Below are 19643 nucleotides of genomic sequence, written 5' to 3'. Positions count from 1 at the left end.
GAATAATCCAGATAAGCTCCGGTCAGGTAAGACAAGAGACTGGAGAGAACACTGGAGAAAAATGCAAGTTCTGGATTCAAAAGAGAAAATCATGAGGGAGGTTGGTTAGTGTAAAGGAGAGAAGCAGCAGAGGCAACTGACTGTAACCAAGGTTGAGACAAAGAAGCTCACACTTTTGTTGGAGGTGAAGATGGAGGAGATGGGGAAAGGGACAGCCCTTCAAAATCAACTAATTTATGCTAGTGATATTAAAAAAAATTACTTTGCGTATTTTGTATTTTATACAAAGCTGATTTATTTGACATTTATCCAGAATATTAAAAAATCTACAACTGAACGGTAGTTTATTTACTACCAGTGGAAAAAGACCCAGATGAAACAGGTTCACTCTCAAATATGATTCACAGCAAAATCCAATCACTGTAGTTACTTGTGAACTCGCTGGTGTCTCAGAAGGTGGGATGACTGAGTGAATGCCTTCCCACATTTGGAGCAGGTAAATGGTCTCTCTCCACTGTGTACTCGCTGGTGTACAATGAGTTCAGATGATCGCCTGAAGCCAGTCCCGCAGTAAGAACACCTAAATGGTCTCTTGTCAGTGTGAACACGTTGATGGATCATTAATTGTTGAGAACTTTTACAACCCTTGCCACAATCTGGGCATTTAAAAGGTCTCTCATCAGAGTGAACCCGCTGGTGAGACAGCAAGTAAGATGACCTGTTGAATTTCTTTCCACACTCGGAACAAGTGAATGGTTTCTCCCCAGTGTGACAGCGTTGGTGGACAGTGAGGTCAGGCATTCGTATGAACCCAGCCCCACAGTGAGAACATCTGAATGGTCTCTCATCAGTGTGAACACGTTGATGGGACATCAGTTCTCTTGAACTTTTAAAGCATTTGTCACAGTCTGGACATTTAAAAGGTCTCTCGTTAGAGTGAACTTGTTGGTGTGTCATCAGGTGACATGAGTGAGTGAATCCCTTCCCACAATCATTGCAGGTGAATGGCTTCTCCCCAGTGTGAATTCGCTGGTGTACCGTGAGGTTAGATGATCGCTTGAACGTGGACCCACAGTGAGAGCATCTGAACGGTCTCTCGTCAGTGTGAACACGTTGATGGGATGTTAGGTCCCTAGAACTTTTACAGCTCATCCCACAGTCTGGGCATTTAAATGGTCTCTCCCCAGTGTGAACTCGCTGGTGTGACAGCAGGTTGGTTAAGCGAGTGAATCCCTTTCCACACTGGGAACAATTGAATGGCCTCTCCCCAGTGTGACTGCGCCGATGCCTTTCTAGGTGGGATGGACATTTGAATCTCTTTTCACAGTCCCCACATTTCCATGGTTTTTCAATGTGAACAATTATTTTTGCTTCCATAATCAAAGTATGATGACATTCAGGTCCTGATGAATCGAGTATGCCCGTCAGAATCTGAAGAGAAGTTCAGTTTGAGTTTCCCAACTACATATGCGTCCCATCAAATAGCCTGCAAAATAAATTGAAAACAGAAATCAGGAAATGTGACCAAGAATTCTCAGTGTTAAATGAAGGATGTGAAAATGAGTGAAGTTCATCTGGTATAATAAAACAAAGACCTGTTCATGCTGGAGATCTGAAACAACAGCAATTCAGTAGACCTGGCAACATCTGTGGAATGCAACAAAGTCAACGCTTCAAGTCCAGTGACCCTTCTTCAGAATAGACTTGAAGTGTTAATTTTGTTTTCTCTCCACAGATGTTATCAGAGCCGCTGAGTTTCTGCAGCAATTTCTGTTGTTTGGATAAATCTGGAAAATTTATTTGTGGTGCTGGGAAGAAGACAATGTGACCACGAAAGCGTAGTGTCATAAAAACACAGTTAGTTTAGTGATGGCTTTCAGGGAAGGGAACCTACCCCCTACACAAGACTCTAGTCTCTACAGAAGAACAGAGAAAGATGGAGCAATGGGAAAGGAGATGGGCTTCATCTCTCTTCAATTTGACCAGAATATTGACAGAACTTTCCAACCTTACCAACTAGAAGGACAAAAGAAGCTGTTAACAGAAAAACCATCACTTTCAAACTCAGAGCAAGAGATTCAGGCTGGAGACAGCACGTTCACCCCTCCGTGTACAAGAACGCATTCAAATCAATCGTTCAGCCTGCTGAAAAACCAGCAAGATCAGAATTTGCTGCAGGAGTTGGGTTTTGCTATTAATCACATCCAGGTCAGAATCATTCCTACACTTTAGATTTATGTTGACCTTCAGCTGGAATAGGATGTAATATTTTGGTGATTAGTTTGCTGTACTTGATAACCTGCACTGCAAGTAAAACATTCTTCAAACTGATTTATTAGACTGTGCTGGTGTTTCGACAGTAACCCACGACCACTTCCATTTAGAAGGTCATGGGCAGCAGATACATGGGAACATAACCGCCTGCAAGTTTACCTGCATGCCACTCACCACTTGGACTTGGAAATAAATTGTAATTCCTTCACTCTGACTGGGTCAAAATCCTAGAGAAATTCTTTCTTGACGGCATCATGAATCTACTCGCAGTACTTGGACTGCAGCAGTTCTTGAAGGTGACTTAGTTGGGTTCTGGATAGCGTAGAAGGTTATCAAAGGATACAGCAGGATATAGATCACTTGCAGATACAGGTGGAGAAATGGTAAATGGAGTTTAATCTGGGTAGGTGTGAGATGCTGCACTTTGGGAGATCAAATGTTAAGGACAAGTTAATGGCAGCAACCTGAACAGAATTGATGTACAGAAGAATCTTGGGCTGGAAGTCCAAAGTTCCCTGAAAATGGCCAGACAACTAGTTAAGGTGGTTAGAAAGGTATATTTTTGCCTTAATTGGCCAGGGAATCGATTACAAGAGTCAGGGTGTCGCATTGCAGCTTTATAATACTGTTATTAGGCCCTACTTAGAGTCCTGAGTCCAGCTCTGGTCGCCACATTACACGAAGGATGTGGAGGCAGTGCAGAAGAGGTATACTATGTCAATGTCTGGACGGAGCCGCGGGCTCAGATTCTTTCCAACCGCCAAAATGGACCCCATTAGTCTCGCAGCACACAGACGAATTCAAATGAACGAGACTATGAGGATTCTTCCAAACTGTCAGCAGCTCGCTCCCTCATACACACACTTCCGCTCCACACACACACACACTCTCTCCCCACACCCCCCCGCCATTAACTGCACATACGTGTTCTCTCCTACCCCCTCACCTGCACATGCAGGGCTCTCTGCCCCAATGTGCACAGGAATTCTCTCCACCCTCACCTGCACATGCATGTACACACTCACACGACCAGACACACACACTCTTTCCCCTCACCTGCACACGCATACAATCTCTCTCTCTCTCTCTCTCACATACATTCTCTCCTGTGCTCGCGCACACACACGCTCTGTCTCTCTCTCACATATACACACGTGCATGCACACAAATCTATGGGGTGAATTTGCATTTGCAGATACATTCTATTTTGTCTAAAGAGCGCACAGTTGGTAAACAGTCAGCCAATGTAGCATTTTAAAAATTCCTATTTTGGTAATAAGACCCATCTGACTCAAAGTTAAAACACGGACTGATTCTAACAAAGCCTCACACCTAAAATGCATTTCCTGACCTCAGATCACACCTCTGCTTTAATAGAAAACCTTTAGTTATCTCAGGGAGACTTGAAAGTTTGTTCAATACAATGGCATCAGTTCTATGACCCTTTGATCTTATAAATTCTGTGTCTGATGCCACCTATCTCTATCTCCTGCAGAAGGAGCAACAGTCCGAAAACTTCTGTTGCCTCATAAACTTGTTGGACTACAACCCAGTGTCATGTGATTTTTGACCTTGTCCACCCAAGCTCAACACTTGACCTCCACATCATGGATTGGAGGGTATAAGCTATGAGGAGAGGCCAGAAAATCTCAGGTTGTTTTCTCTAAAGCAGTGGAGGTTGAGAGGAGACTTGATATGGGATGCATAGATAGACTTGATGGTCAGAATCTTTTTCCCAGAGTTGAAATATCTAATACAAGTGGGCATGCACTTAAGGTGTGAGGGGCAAACTTCAAAGGAGGCATGAAGGTAAGTTTTTTTCCAAAAACATATTTCTGGTTGCAGCAGTGGCGCGAGTGGGAGCTTAGACCAGGGGCCTGTCGGGAAGCCGGTGAGTCAGACTTTAAATCTTGAAAAAGCTTACCTCGAGCGTCAGAGCCTTCCATTTCTGGTTGCAGCAACCCACCCATCCACCTCCTCTAACCTTATACACCAGGGACAAATCAAGGTAAGCTTCTTTTTTTAAAAATTTTGTTTAGGGGATTAGCAGGGATGGCAGTGCAGGTAGAGGAATGTTCCTCCTGCATGATGTATGAGGTGAGGGACGCCATTAGTGTCCCATCCAAATAGGTCTGCAGGAAGTGCACCCAACTCTTGCTCCTCCAAGACTGCGTTAGGGAACTGGAGCGGGAGCTGGATGAACTTCGGATCATTCGGGAGGCAGAGTCAGTGATAGGCAAGAGTTACAGGAAAGTAGTTACTCCTAAGCATGAAGAAAGCTGCGTTACTGTTAGAAGGGGGAAGAAGTAGTCAGTGCAGGGATCCCCTGTGGTCATTCCCCTGAAAAACAAGTATACCATTTTGGATACTGTTGGGGGGGAAACGACTTACCAGGGCATGCAGGAGGGTGCAGGTCTCTGGCACACAGTCTGTCCCTCTTGCACAGAAGGGAAGGGGGGATAGGAAGAGAGTGATAGTCATTGGGGACTCAATAGTTAGAGGGACTGATAGAAGGTTTGCCGAGAACGAAACGCTGGTGTGTTGCCTCCCAGGTGCCAGGATCCGTGATGACTCGGATGGTGTCTTTGGGGTCCTGAAGGGAGAGGGTGACCAGCCCCAAGAAGTGGTCCACATAGGCACCAACAACATAGGTAGAAAGAGGGATAGTGATGTCAGGCAGTATTTCAGGGGGCGAGGGTGGAAGCTGAGACCCAGAACAAACGGAGTGTTTATCTCTGTGATAATGGGAACTGCAGATGCTGGAGAAACCAAGATAATAAAATGTAAAGCTGGATGAACACAGCAGGCCCAGCAGCATCTCAGAAGCACAAAAGCTGATGTTTCGGGCCTAGACCCTTCATCAGAGAGGGGGATGGGGTGAGGGTTCTGGAATAAATAGGGAGAGAGGGGAAGGCAGACCGAAGATGGAGAGAAAAGAAGATAGGTGGGGAGGAGAGTATAGGTGGGGAGGTGGGGAGGGGATGGGTCAGTCCAGGGAAGACGGACAGGTCAAGGAGGTGGGATGAGGTTAGTGTAGGAGACTCCACCTATCTTCTTTTCTCTCCATCTTCGGTCCGCCTCCCCCTCTCTCCCTATTTATTCCAGAACCCTCACCCCATCCCCCTCTCTGATGAAGGGTCTAGGCCCGAAACGTCAGCTTTTATGCTCCTGAGATGCTGCCGGGCCTGCTGTGTTCATCCAGCCTCACATTTTATTATCTCGAGTGTTTATCTCTGGTTTGTTACCGGTGCCACGTAATAGCGAGGCAAAGAACAGGGAGAGATTTCAGCTGAACACGTGGTTGCAGGGATGGTGCAGGAGGGAGGGCTTCAGATACATGGACAATTGGGGCTCATTCGGGGGAAGGTGGGACCTCTACAAACAGGGGGACGGTCTCCACTTGAACCAGAGGGGCTCTAATATCCTGGGTGGGAAATTTGCTAGTGCTATTAGGGTGGATTTAAACTAGCTCAGAAGGGGGATGGGAAACTGAGGTGTCGTCCTAGTACACAGGAGGATGAGCGTAGGGAGGACATGGACAGGACCTCACTGTCACAGGAGTGTGCTGGCAGACAGCAAGCTGGATTGAAGTGTGTCTACTTTAACGCCAGGAGTATCCGGAATAAGGTAGGTGAGCTTGCAGCTTGGATAGGTACCTCGGACTTCGATGTTGTGGCCATTTCGGAGGCATGGATAGAGCAGGGTCAGGAAATGGACGGTGCAGGTTCCAGGGTTTAGATCTTTGATTAAGGTCAGGGAAGGTGGTAAAAGAGGGGGAGGTGTGGCTTTGTTGGTCAGGGACAGTATAACGGTGGCTGAAAGAACTTTTGATGTGGGTTCGTCTACTGAGGTGGTATGGGTTGAGGTTGCCAAGGAAGGTTTATCGACTGAGTCAGTATTGATGGAGGTTAGGAACAACAAGAGAGCAGTCACCTCATTGGGGGTTTTCTACAGACGCCCAAATAGCAGTAGGGAGATTGAAGAACTCATAGGCCGGCAGATTGTTGAAAAGTGCAAACGTAGCAGGGTTGTTGTTATGGGTGACTTCAACTTTCCCACTATTGATTGGAACCCCCTTAGTGCAAATGGTTTGGATGGAGCCGTTTTTGTCAGGTGTCTTCAAGAGGGTTTCCTTACTCAGTATGTGGACAGGCCGACAAGGGGGCCATTTTGGATTTGGTGCTCAGCAATGAGCCAGGACAGGTGTCAGATCTCGCGGTGGGAGAACACTTTGGCGACACTGACCACAACAGCCTCACATTTACCATAGCCATGGAAAGGGAAAGGAGCAGTTACCAGGGGAAGATATTTAACTGGGGAAAAGGAAACTATGACGCTATCAGGCAGGAGTTGGGAAGTACAGATTGGGAGCAATTGTTCCACAGAAAGGGCACAACAGACATGTGGAGACTGTTTAAGGAGCAGTTGTTGCGAGTGATGCATAAATCTGTTCCTCTGAGACAGGTAAGAAGGGGTAAGATTAAGGAGCCTTGGATGACGGGAACAGAGGTGCTTCTTGTCAAAAAGAAAAAGGCAGCTTACGTAAGGTGGAGGAAGCAAGGGTCTAGCACAGCTTTAGAGGATTACAGGCTTGCTCGGAAGGAGCTCAAAAGTGGACTGAGGGGGGCCAGGAGGGGGCACGAAAAAGGCTTGGCAGGAAGGATTAGGGAGAACCCGAGGGCATTTTACTCATACCTGAGGAATAAGAGAATGATCAGGGAGAAGGTAGGGCCGATCAGGGATAGCGTATGTGCATAGAGTCTGAGCATATAGGGGAAGCCCTAAATGAGTTTTTTTGCTTTTTTGTGAATGAGAACTTTGAGGAGCAGGAAAACAGGCTTGAACAGATCAAGATTGAGGAAGTTGATGTGCTGGAAATTTTGGCAAACATTAAGATTGATAAGTCCTTAGGGCCAGACCAGATTTATCCTAGGTTGCTCCGGGAAGCGAGAGAGGAGGTTGCTAAGCCGCTGGCAAAGATCTTTGCTTCCTCACTTTCCACAGGAGTCATACCGGAAGATTGGAGGGAGGCAAATGTTGTTCCTCTTTTTAAGAAAGGAAATAGGGAAATCCCTGGAAATTACAGACCAGTCAGTCAATCTTAAGTCTGTGGTCAGCAAGGTTTTGGAAAGAATTCTGAGGGCTAGGATTTACGACTATTTGGAAAAGCATAGCGTGATTAAAGGGAGTCAGCATGGCTTTGAGGGGGGCAGGTCATGCCTTACAAATCTTAGTGAGATCTTTGAGGAAGTCACGAGACAGTTTGACGAGGGTCGAGCAGTGGATGCTGTGTACATGGACTTCAGCAAGGCATTGAATAAGGTTCCCCACAGCAGGCTCATTCATAAAGTCAGGAGGGATGGGATACAGGGTGATTTGGCTGTCTGGATTCAGAATTGGTTGGCTGACAGGAAGCAGAGAGTGGGTGTAGATGGTAAATATTCAGAGGTCAGTGCTGAGTGGTGTCCCGCAGGGCTCTGTTCTTAGGCCTCTGCTCTTTGTAGTTTTTATAAATGACTTGGATGAGGAGGTTGAGGGGTGGGTTAGTATGTTTGCTGGTGACACAAAGGTTGGAGGTGCCGTTGATAGTATCGAGGGCTATTGCAGGCTTCAGCGAAACATTGACAGTATGCAGTGCTGGACTGAGAAATGGCAGATGGAGTTCAACCTGGATAAATGCGAGGTGATGCATTTTGGAAGGTCAAACGTAAAGGCTGAATATAGGATTAAAGGCAGGATTCTCGGCAGTGTGGAGGAACAATGGGATGTTGGTGTTCAAGTGCATAGCTCCCTCAAAGTTGCCACCCAAGTGGATAAGGTTGTTAAGAAAGCATATGGTGTTTTGGCTTTCATTAACGGGGGATCGAGTTTAAGAGCCACGAGGTTATGCTGCAGCTCTACAAAACCCTGGTGAGGCCACACTTGGAATATGGTGTCCAGTTCTGGTCGCCCTACTATTATTTATTTTTGGATTAGGATTATCCCATGGCACAACATCGTGGGCCGAAGGGCCTGTACTGTGCTGTACTTTTCTATGCTCTATATTCTAAAACACAGAGTGGTAGGAGTCTGGAATGCACTGGCAGGGATGGTTGGGGAGGCAGATACAATGGGGGCATTTAAAGGGACTTTTAGATAAGCACATGAGTAAGCAAGGAATCAAGGGATATGGACCAAGAGCAGGCAGAAGGGTTCGTTTCATTTGTTGCCACTGTCGGCACTACATTATGGACCAAAGCGCCTGTTCTTATGTTGCACATTTCCATGTTAAACCACTTTTTCAAATGCAATGGGGATGGACTATAAATGCTGACCCTGCCAGCAATGCCAATGTCCTGCCTGAATTAAAACAAAACTTTCTGCATTTTAACTACTGTTTTCACTGCTTACTCTCCACTGGCAACACTAAGCAGAGATTTTGTGATTACTCTGTAGAATGATATCCATTCAGCCTGCGAGGTAGACCCTGCGCTTCTTGTCATTTGTAATTTTAACATTCCACATCACTTCCATTCTGACAACACTGTCCTGAGACTCCTGCACTGCTCCAATAAAGCTCAGCAGGAGTTTGAAGTATAGCAGCTCATCTTTCAACACCAAAAATGAGTTGTCAGGATCTGGAACACTCGTCTTAAAAGCGACCCTGCTGCAATGTTTAGATGGTGCCTGCTTGACCTCAATTCCCAACTCAGTGGAAATAGTTCATTGCTGACTCATCAGCAGTCACAATTCACATTTGAAAAAATAACTTCAATCAAAATCACACTTCAGTTTTTGAATTCCAGCAAATGCTTCCCTCATTGTGAGGTGATGTGTTTTAGCAGAAGAGATAGGAAGATATTCATTAGTCCCCAGAGAAATTGCATCTTGAGCTTCGTGAATACTGTTACTGAAGACAGGAAGCAAGTAATGCTTAGAATTTATTACGCTAAGCCACAACTTGAGTTGTATGTCTACTTCTGGTCATCTAATTCTAAAAAGGGTGTGAGGGTCTTTGACAGCATGAGGAAGAACTTTTTCAGAATGGATTTGAAAAGATTAAGAGATCAGAAAAACATAGAAGAAGAACTACAAAAGGGTTATATAAATGGTGGAAAGACAATCTGTTTACCTTAACTGCCTACATGCAGATGGAGGACAGATGAAAAAGTTCTGAGTAAGAGACAGGGGGCTGTGATTAGAACATTTCACAGATCAAATAGTGATGTCTTATGAGCTCTGGGAGTGAAGGTGGACGTTAAAATTGAGAAAATAACAAGCAAGTTACAGTAACAGAACAGGGGAACAAATGTGACTGGATTGAAGTCGAGAGCTCACCTGGTGTCAGAGAGTTGAATGGCTCCCTCTGTCGCATTGTGACTCTTCTGTGTGATCTTGTTTTGTAAGCTAAACATTGTAATTCAATTAAAACTCAGTAAAATTTGTGCTATACACATTCCAAAGGCATCGCAATATTCCTAAGGTTTGTGGCTCAGAACAGTTTTGCAATGTGTTCTGACCGCTGATAGATATCTTCTCCCACAGACAGAACAAAGTTGTTCTCTTCTATGTTCATCAGATGCTGATTACATTCAGGTCCGAATGAATCAAGAGACTCTCTCAGATCTTGATGCAGTATTTCCTTTGAGCTTCTGGTCTGTTTATCCTCCGAATTTACTGCCATATACATTAAAAAAGTCCGTCACTGTCAGTCCAGGATAGAACTTGGCAAGAGACAAATGATTTCTCTCGGATTCAGGTTCCTGGGTGTAATTCGTGCCCCTCTGGGCAAGGCGCGACTGACCCCTAAAAGCATGGCCGGCGCGCATCCGTCTCGCGGAACGTTGCTCCCAATAAAGATGGCGGCGGTAACATTGGCCTGTCACTGTGCGAGGCCTGCTGTCGTTTTCCCGTTTGCAACAAACGCGGGACCGGGATATTCTAATTCGGGTCTGCGACCTCCACCGGGTGGTTACGATTCCTCCCAGGTCACACTGTCTCGATTTTCACTCCCGCACGAACAGACCTTGAACTGAGGCACTGTCTTACCAGACTGAGTTTCTCAAGCATTCCCCCTGCTCCTTTCGGATATCCAGCATCTCCGCTGTCTGAAGGAGAAACTCCAGCCGGTTTGCTACAAAAGCGGTCCGTGTGTTATGGTCTGGGGGGGGGGGGGGGGGGTGCGGAGTGCCGCTGTATGAGCTCACTGTCGATGAATAACTGCCTCCGTCCAACTGTCAGTGCACACGGCCTTCGCCTGGAACTGCGCATGCTCCACAACCATTCCGTAGAACGCACGCGCAAGGAGTTGGCCGCGGCGTCCGGTGCTGTCTATTGAAGAGAGGAGCGATGACTGCTTCAGAGTATCTAGTTCTGATGAGTCACCTGGGCTTGTTGTCTCTCTCTCTCTCTCTCTTTCCCCTTTCTCAAAGGACGCTGCCTGACCCGCTGTGATTTCCAGCATTTGTTATTTTCAGCACAGATTCCAGCACCTGCAGTAATTTGCTTCGACAGCGATGCCGGATAACGATCTTAGTATTTGAAAGATGTGGTAGCTGCATGCAACATGACGGCTCTCACCCCTCCGGAACTATTGAAGACGTATGACCAAGATCACCTGTGCTGTCTGCGGGTTATTAAAATATTTTAGGAAGGAACTGCTTAACATTAACTCCCCGTTAAATTTCACTGCAAATCGACCTCCAGCCCAAGGCAGATGATCATGACTGCAACAAACACGTAGGATTGCTGGAGAAACCCAGCAGATTTTCCAGCATTCTTTATGGAGGCAAAAAAAGTTAACATTTCAAGTCTACTATAACTTTTCTGCTGAGCAGAATCAAAATGCCAACTCTGTTTTTCTCTCCACAAATGCTGCCGGACTTGCTGAGTTCTTCCAGCATCCGCAGTATTTTTCCTTTCTGCAAATGTTAATAACTATTGTGACCTCTGCCACTAACGCAATTTTGTATCAATGTTGCTACTCTCATCTTTCTTCTCATCCTCACAAAACCAATATGGCGTATTTTATCAAAAAAACTTTTTACCATTCCTTGTTCTTTTCAGCGATTGTATTATCTTAATGAACCCCCTCTAATATTTGTCCAGGTGACTGTTAATTTTGTCCAAATAAAGTTACAGCTGTAATTATGTGCTACTTCAGTTTGCATATAGGCTGTACAAATCAAATCAATAACTATGCTGTTGAGGAGCAATTTCTGAATTGCATACAAGATGCTTGTCTGAGATTAATAGCTTGAGGAACCAACTACAGGACAGGCCCTGCTAGACTCTCTATTGTGTAACAGCAAAGGAGTAATTGGCAATGTAGCTTCCTGTTGGGAAGGAAATCTGTCATCCTATCAGGTTTGGTATGCATGTGACTCAAGATGCACAGCAAAAACAAAGTGTGGAGCTGGATGAACACAGCAGGCCAAGCAGCATCTTAGGAGCACAAAAGCTGACGTTTCGGGCCTCCACCCTTCATCAGAGAGTCCAGGCCCAAAACATCAGCTTTTGTATTCCTAAGATACTGCTTGGCCTACTGTGTTCAACCAGCTCCACACTTTGTTATCTCAGATTCTCCAGCATCTGCAGTTCCCTTTATCTGACTCTTAACTGCACTTGGACAATTAGCAATGTGCAATTAATGCTGGACTAGCCAGCAAAGCCCACATCCTGTGAATTAATAACAAACTTTTAACAGATTGATTCCAAGGATGGAAAGCCTGTTGTATGAAAAGAGACTGGACTGGACTGGTTAAGACTGCTTTTGCTGGACTTCAGAAGAATAAGGAAGGGTCTGACAGAAATCTGTAAAGTTATCTCAGGACAAGAACAGGTTGAATGCCACAAAGATATTCCTGATGACCAGGAATCCAGAACTAGGTGTCACATCCGAGGGTATGTTGAAGGACATTTAGGATGAGATGGGGAGAATTTGGGGAATTTGCAGTGAACTGTCCATTGTTTTGTTCTCCCATGTAACCCTCAATGTGACTATTATGCTGTGTTGGAAGACAGTTACAGAAATAGAAGTTGGGGAAATGTGGTTAAAGCCAGGGGAAATGAGTGACAGTCATGAAGTGCAACAACTCATTGCAGCAGTATTTACCCGATGCAAGCATGACTGTGGTAAAATGACAGGGAGTGTACATATACAGGGTCCAGACCCCCAAACCACAGAGGCAGTCTGGTTTTCCAAAGCAGGCAGAAGAAGAGGTAGGGAAGGAAATACAGAGGCTGCTGCAGCATGGGATACTGAGACCAGTCGTTACCCAGAACCATGAGTGCACAGGCAGCAGAGTTAGCAGCCATTGCTTATGTGGTTGGCCACCTGGTTCAGTTATATACTCTGACAGCATGTATATTTGTAAAAGTCTCATGGAATATTTGCTTCAATGGAAGGCGAGAGGATTAGTCTCAGTGATGGAAAGCCTCTTCCATCAGCTCCACTGTTTTGATACAACTTTGAAGAAGCACAGGGAAAGGATATGGGGTTACAAAGGTAAGAGCTCATTCAAAACTATCTCCCAAGGGGAACAAGAAGGCTGATGAGTTAGCTAAACAAGACGCTGTAAAAGGGCAAGAAGAAATCAGGGGCCGGAAAGAGAAACAAGTTGAGGTTATGAATTTAACGCAAGAGCAAAAGAAAGCCAGAGAATTGACTTAAAAAAAAAATAAAAGGAGCAAAATCAGACACATATAAAGCAAGGGGATCTGTGTTCAGGACAAAGTAGTTTTATATGAAGGAAAATTTGTGGTGTCAAGAGAGGGACAAAATCAAAGAAATCACTAGGCAGAGAATACCCTGGACAAGATAAAGGAAATGTGCTAGTGGCCCAGAATGAAAGGTGATGTGGAACACCATGTTAAGAATTGTTTGATCTGTGCACAGCGTAATCCCAATAGGAACGTTAAGAAACGTCTGAAATACTCGACCAGTAGAAGCACCATAGACTAATCAAATAGACTTTATAGACCCCTAGCGGCACTCCAGGAGGATACAAGCGCATTCTTATGATAGCAGACACCTTTGCTGAATGGGTGGAAACTTTCCCAACCACGACAAACACAGCCAGAAATACTGCAAAAAAAATTCGTTGGAACAGGTATTCACTCATTGGGGTATGCCCCGAAGCATAGAATGAGACCAGAGAACACATTTTATAGCCTAAAGTAATGCAAAATGATCCCTTTTTGCGATCAGACCAAGATTCCACATACCCTATAGACTGTACTGTAGTGGAATTGTGAAAAGGATGAATCAGGCATTCAAAAACACGATTGCCAAAATGGTACAGCAGCTTCAGTCAAGATTCAATTTCCAGCTCCCAAATATCTTTCAATAGGCCATTCCACAATTTTTTTTTTAGAAGTATGATGTGGTGAGTGGGGTTCCACAGGGCTCTGTCCTTGGGCCTCTACTGTTTGTAATTTTTATTAATGACTTGGATGAGGGGATTGAAGGATGGGTCAGCAAGTTTGCAGACGACACAAAGGTCGGAGGTGTCGTTGACAGTGTAGAGGGCTGTTGTAGGCTGCAGCGGGATATTGACAGGATGCAGAGATGGGCTGAGAGGTGGCAGATGGAGTTCAACCTGGATAAATGCGAGGTGATGCATTTTGGAAGGTCGAATTTGAAAGCTGAGTACAGGATTAAGGATAGGATTCTTGGCAGCGTGGAGGAACAGAGGGATCTTGGTGTGCAGATACATAGATCCCTTAAAATGGCCACCCAAGTGGACAGGGTTGTTAAGAAAGCATATGGTGTTTTGGCTTTCATTAACAGGGGGATTGAGTTTAAGAGTCGTGAGATCTTGTTGCAGCTCTATAAAACTTTGGTTAGACCGCACTTGGAATACTGCGTCCAGTTCTGGGCGCCGTATTATAGGAAAGATGTGGATGCTTTGGAGAGGGTTCAGAGGAGGTTTACCAGGATGCTGCCTGGACTGGAGGGCTTATCTTATGAAGAGAGGTTGACTGAGCTCGGTCTCTTTTCATTGGAGAAAAGGAGGAGGAGAGGGGACCTAATTGAGGTATACAAGATAATGAGAGGCATAGATAGAGTTGATAGCCAGAGACTATTTCCCAGGGCAGAAATGGCTAGCACGAGGGGTCATAGTTTTAAGCTGGTTGGTGGAAAGTATAGAGGGGATGTCAGAGGCAGGTTCTTTACGCAGAGAGTTGTGAGAGCATGGAATGCGTTGCCAGCAGCAGTTGTGGAAGCAAGGTCATTGGGGTCATTTAAGAGACTGCTGGACATGTATATGGTCACAGAAATTTGAGGGTGCATACATGAGGATCAATGGTCGGCACAACATTGTGGGCTGAAGGGCCTGTTCTGTGCTGTACTGTTCTATGTTCTATGTTCTAACAGGTTGTTCTGCACTGTGTGTTACTGATACTTAGGAACACCACAGCTTCATCAACAGGCAACACTCGTTATAAGCTCATGACTGGAAGGGACATGGGAGGAATGAAGGGGTGGTAGGTTTGAACTTGCCTGAGCTTGAAGTAGACAATATCATATCGGAATAATGATACAATAGATAGTAGAAACAGTATAAGAAGCAAATTATATAGCAGCCCAGCAACAAGGGAAGGAGAAACAGGCTTATTTTGACACAAAAGCCAGCGTAATAGAGTTGGGTCCGGACAAGGGGTAATGATTTGAGTACTCCAGTCCACCTCAATCGCCAGTCCTTATGCAGTAGTAGATAGAAATAGCCCATCTGTGTAAAAGGTATTGACAGCACCAGATAAGAGTGACTGGTATCACATTAATCAGTTAATGTTAGTGGGAGGGAAACAGGACAACCACCATTGGCATGCTAACGATTCTCTGTGTTCTCAAAGTCAGGGAAATCAAGAGCAGGATCAGCTGCAAATATCAGAGGAGATAACTGAAAGACAACCTGATATTGGCTGTTCATGTACAGAGGGTAACCAGGGAAAAGAACAAAAGAAAAGGAAAAGGCGTAGAGGAAGCAAATGTGCCAGACAAACTGGACAGTTAGAATCTGGAGCAGATTGGTACCGGGGATAGATGATTTGCCTCAGCGTTTGGAGAACCTGGTATGTTACAGATCCAGCCAAGAATGAGGAAGTAATGCATTTTGTTGCTAGTGGATTGACCATGTTTTGGACTGCAGTTGAACTGGCTTCAGAGCCGATATGACAGGCAAATGCTCCTCGAGCAGCATCAACACTGGAAGAACCCCTGTGACCAAAAGTCACTGAGGAACAGAACCGGAAGTGGTACCAAACACCCCAACAAATTAAGGCATATAACTAAAAAGCCGGACAGAACATCAATGCTTTACTGATGCGCACTGATGATGTTACCAAGCAGGATGCTGACCAAACCTGCAGACTTGGCAAACATGTCTACAGCCTCAAAATCACTCTGCTCTGCAGCACAAGAGACCACAAATAAACAAAGGAAATATAGAGGACTTGAATTCGTATTATGTGGGAGTGTTCATAGAATAGAATCCCTACAGTGTGGAAACAGGCCCTTAGGCCCAACAAGTCCACGCTGAACCTCAGAAGCATCCCACCCAGACACATCCCCTTATAACCCACCTAGTCTACACCTCCCTGAACACTGCGGGTAATTTAGCATGGTCAGTCAACCTCACCTGCACATCTTTGGACTGTGGGAAGAAACTGGAGCACCCGGAGGAAATCGACGCAGACACGGGGAGAATGTGCAAACACCACACAGACAGTCACCCAAGGCTGGAATCAAACCTGGGTCTTTTGCACTGTGAGGCAGCAGTGCTAACCACTATGCCATTGTGCTTCCCAAAGTGGATCCAGAGTGGATGGATGGACATAGCAGGCCAAGATGCTGCTTGGCCTGCTGTGTTCATCCAGCACTACACCTTGTTACCTCAGATTCTTCAGCATCTGCAGTTCCTAATATCCTAGAGTGGATGGGCTGACATTCACGGAACAGACATTGGGTATAGTGAAAGGAAAGGTGGATGCAGTTTTCATGTAACAGAGCTCTGGAGGTGACATTGGAGATAATCCCAGAAGGGCAAATCACTAGTCAACTTATAGGTCCATTTATTGAGCAACCATCAGGAAATGACAGTTGAAGTAAAATTATGGTTCATTGCGGTTGCACTTATGTGAACACAGACTGGGGAGAGCGACGCATACAAGAGGTACATTGACTGGGGTGGCTATTCCAGGCAATTCAGAAAAATTGGTTGGATTATCATTAATTGTACAAAGGTTAATACTGCACAGGAAGGGGCTAGAGGAAAAAGGGCATTGAGAAATGCAGACAGGGGTTTTTATCAGGGGCTGGAACCCTTCATATTTTTCAGGATCCTTAAGAATCTTATTATTCTATGTCCCTCAGCGATTTAAAAACAACACCAGAACCTAGGTGTAGCAAATCTCAGTATAAAATGAAAGGTGCAGGTCTAGTGCTAGAAGAGACAGGAGAATCTGTCCCTTTGGTACTGAGATATCGGCATATGCAGGTAGTTTTCAACCTATTCGAAATGACTACTCCAGAATGGTGTTCGTCCATGACAAAACAATTATCAATGCAGCCACTGGAAGTACAGTTAAGCAGGAATGAGTTTAAGTCTGGTAGGAACAGAAAGAAAAGAGGGCTACTGGAGCTCTGAGGCTGGATATGCATTAGGAGTAGAAATGCTCAACACTTTGGACATAGCAGAGTTAGAAAGTCTCTCCAGCAGAAAATGCAGGTCATTACCGGGCAAGGTTACTTCGATCAGATATGGACCAAACAAATAGGCCAGGATGTGTCACAAGTGACCCTGGATACAGTTTAATTTCTCAAACCTCTGCAGAATATGGCAAATTTAATTATTAATCGTATGGCCAATACTTCTGAAGAGGCCCATAAGGCCGAGATGTGTGTGCCACTATCTGGGTGCTGATTAGGATCAGGTCTAATTTGTTACAGCTGCATGCTTACAAAGTTCCAGACTGAGTGTCGGATGAACAACTAATATAGTGGTTAGAGAAAAGGAACCCTTATGTCACCTCAGAAGTTTGACCATAACTAATATGGTGTTAGTTGTGACAATGATGAAGGGAAGTATTATGTTGGAACAGTGTTTCATGTTCCCCAACATGGAAATAATCTGAAGTGCCCTTGAAAATACTATGAAAGTACTCGGGTATCTTTAAGTAAACAACTGGCTTGTGCCATTGTAATGGTTTGTGCTGAGAAAGGGGTAGATTTGTTAAAATATCTCTCAGGGGAGATCACTTGGTATGTCCTGACGAGGTAACGAGTCAGATGCTTCCAGATTGCAGTTTCAACACCTGTGAAAATTGTTCATTGTCCATTCTACCTGTGAATAACTAGTCCTTTTTATAATATGCCCTTCTGGGGCAAACATTTTACATAGCCACAGGAGCTATGAATTATACCAAGGGGATGGAGATTGCATCCTTCCAAAGGGCACTATATAGCTATTAACAATGTGACCTCTGTTTTGATTAGTGGGCAGGCGCTGTCCCAGCCAATAACCAGGGAGTGATGCGAGAAAGCCTGAAGATCCAATGTATCGATACAGACCAAGACGTATGAAGGTTTGTTCTAACTGAACTACTACCCATCCCGCACCTGACAGCAGATTGGACATATTTAGTGGGAGAGGCAAAAGAAATAATTCATTAATGGACCATATACACTAAAATAATTAGAACTCTTGCTGAAAAAGCAAAGGAGTTTTGCGGTACCCTGGGTGGAGGGATAAGTTCTGGAATCGGGGATCAAATGTTCAGATACATCATTGGGTCAGAATTCTGTTGCATGTGGCTGTAGTAGTGATTTTAGGTGCATTAATGGTCATCATATTGAATATATGCCAGCTGAGAAGGTGGAACAATGGAATTATATGAAAATTGGAGGTTGAGTCTATAATGAGACAGAAGAAGTATTTTGAAAACACTGTGTCAATTAAGTTATATCCTTTATTTATGTTTTTTATTTCCTGTATACCTTAGATACTTTCTTTAAACGTATTTGCAGCTCTGTTTTATTATAATGGTGGAACAATGTGCATGGTCTATACCCACTGGGGAACACTGACAATCCTAGGAGTGATCCACAGAAAAGGGACAGAGAATGATCCTACTATAACTATCTTTGGATTAAGAAGGAGCAGATGTTAACCAGAGGCTGCAGAGAGAGGGAGAGGGCTACCAGCTGCCGATGTCGCCAACAAGAGGTACTGAAAGCAAAGGTGCTGAAATGAAGAAAGAAGTAGCTTGTGAATTAAAAATGACCTTAGCCGAGGTGCTAGTTTTAGCCGACTTAAACTGGTTTGAATTAACTAAGTTCTGCAAAAAATAAAAGCCTTATTTGGATGAGAAATAATGAGTTTATTGCTACCAAATCTCTGGACCATGGGCAGTGGGTAAGGGCATTCAGTAATTTAACTAGCCTGAGCCAATGGGAATACTGCGTCCAGTTCTGGGCGCCCTATTATAGGAAAGATGTGGATGGTTTGGAGAGGGTTCAGAGGAGGTTTACCAGGATGCTGCCTGGACTGGAGGGCTTATCTTATGAAGAGAGGTTGACTGAGCTCGGACTCTTTTCATTGGAGAAAAGGAGGAGGGGAGGGGATCTAATTGAGGTATACAAGATAATGAGAGGCATAGATAGAGTTGATAGCCAGAGACTATTTCCCAGGGCAGAAATGGCTAGCACGAGGGGTCATAGTTTTAAGCTGGTTGGTGGAAAGTATAGAGGGGATGTCAGAGGCAGGTTCTTTACGCAGAGAGTTGTGAGAGCATGGAATGCTTTGCCAGCAGCAGTTGTGGAAGCAAGGTCATTGGGGTCATTTAAGAGACTGCTGGACATGTATATGGTCACAGAAATTTGAGGGTGCATACATGAGGATCAATGGTCGGCACAACATTGTGGGCTGAAGGGCCTGTTCTGTGCTGTACTGTTCTATGTTCTATGTTCTATGAGACAGCACCACTTGAGAGAGATGGGAGAGTGAATAAAATAAATACCCTTGGGGCATGCGGCCAGCAAATACTCTGGAAACTAGTCATTGTGGAAGTGGACCCTATGTCAGGGATGTAGTCATGTCCTGAATAGGTATTAGTTTGTATATTCTGTGACTACTTGGGAAGTATCAGAGAATCCGAGTGGGTATATAAATATGTTGTAGTTCAGTTTGTGGGAAAATCTATAAACAACACGTGTCTTGTTTAACACATTAATAAAGTAAATTATGAAGTTATGAGAATTGACTATTTTCTTCTCTATACCTGCTGCAGCTAACAATTGCTGCATTCACACAGGATGTAAGGCACTTGCCAAACCTAAGTCTGGATGCTGGTTGGGTCTTATATTTGAATATGGACTTCTTCATTAC

The 19643-nt window shown here is 44.7% G+C and overlaps 1 protein-coding gene across 1 annotated transcript; it reads right to left on the bottom strand.

Moving 5' to 3' along the window:
- Window positions 1-294: 294 nt before the first annotated feature.
- LOC125449034 (gastrula zinc finger protein XlCGF8.2DB-like) lies at window positions 295-10436 on the bottom strand. The gene is made up of 2 exons (XM_048524606.2): window positions 9592-10436; window positions 295-1486 (listed from the first exon to the last, which is right to left on the bottom strand). Exon 2 carries the CDS (start codon window positions 1375-1377, stop codon window positions 427-429), a length of 951 nt encoding a protein of 316 aa, XP_048380563.1. The 5' UTR covers window positions 1378-1486; window positions 9592-10436; the 3' UTR covers window positions 295-426.
- Window positions 10437-19643: the final 9207 nt, after the last annotated feature.

This window comes from Stegostoma tigrinum, chromosome 43 (assembly GCF_030684315.1).
Source record: "Stegostoma tigrinum isolate sSteTig4 chromosome 43, sSteTig4.hap1, whole genome shotgun sequence".
Lineage (NCBI taxonomy): Eukaryota > Metazoa > Chordata > Chondrichthyes > Orectolobiformes > Stegostomatidae > Stegostoma > Stegostoma tigrinum.
The sequence above is the reverse complement of the archived record's forward strand: the minus strand, read 5'-3'. Positions and strand labels throughout refer to the sequence as shown.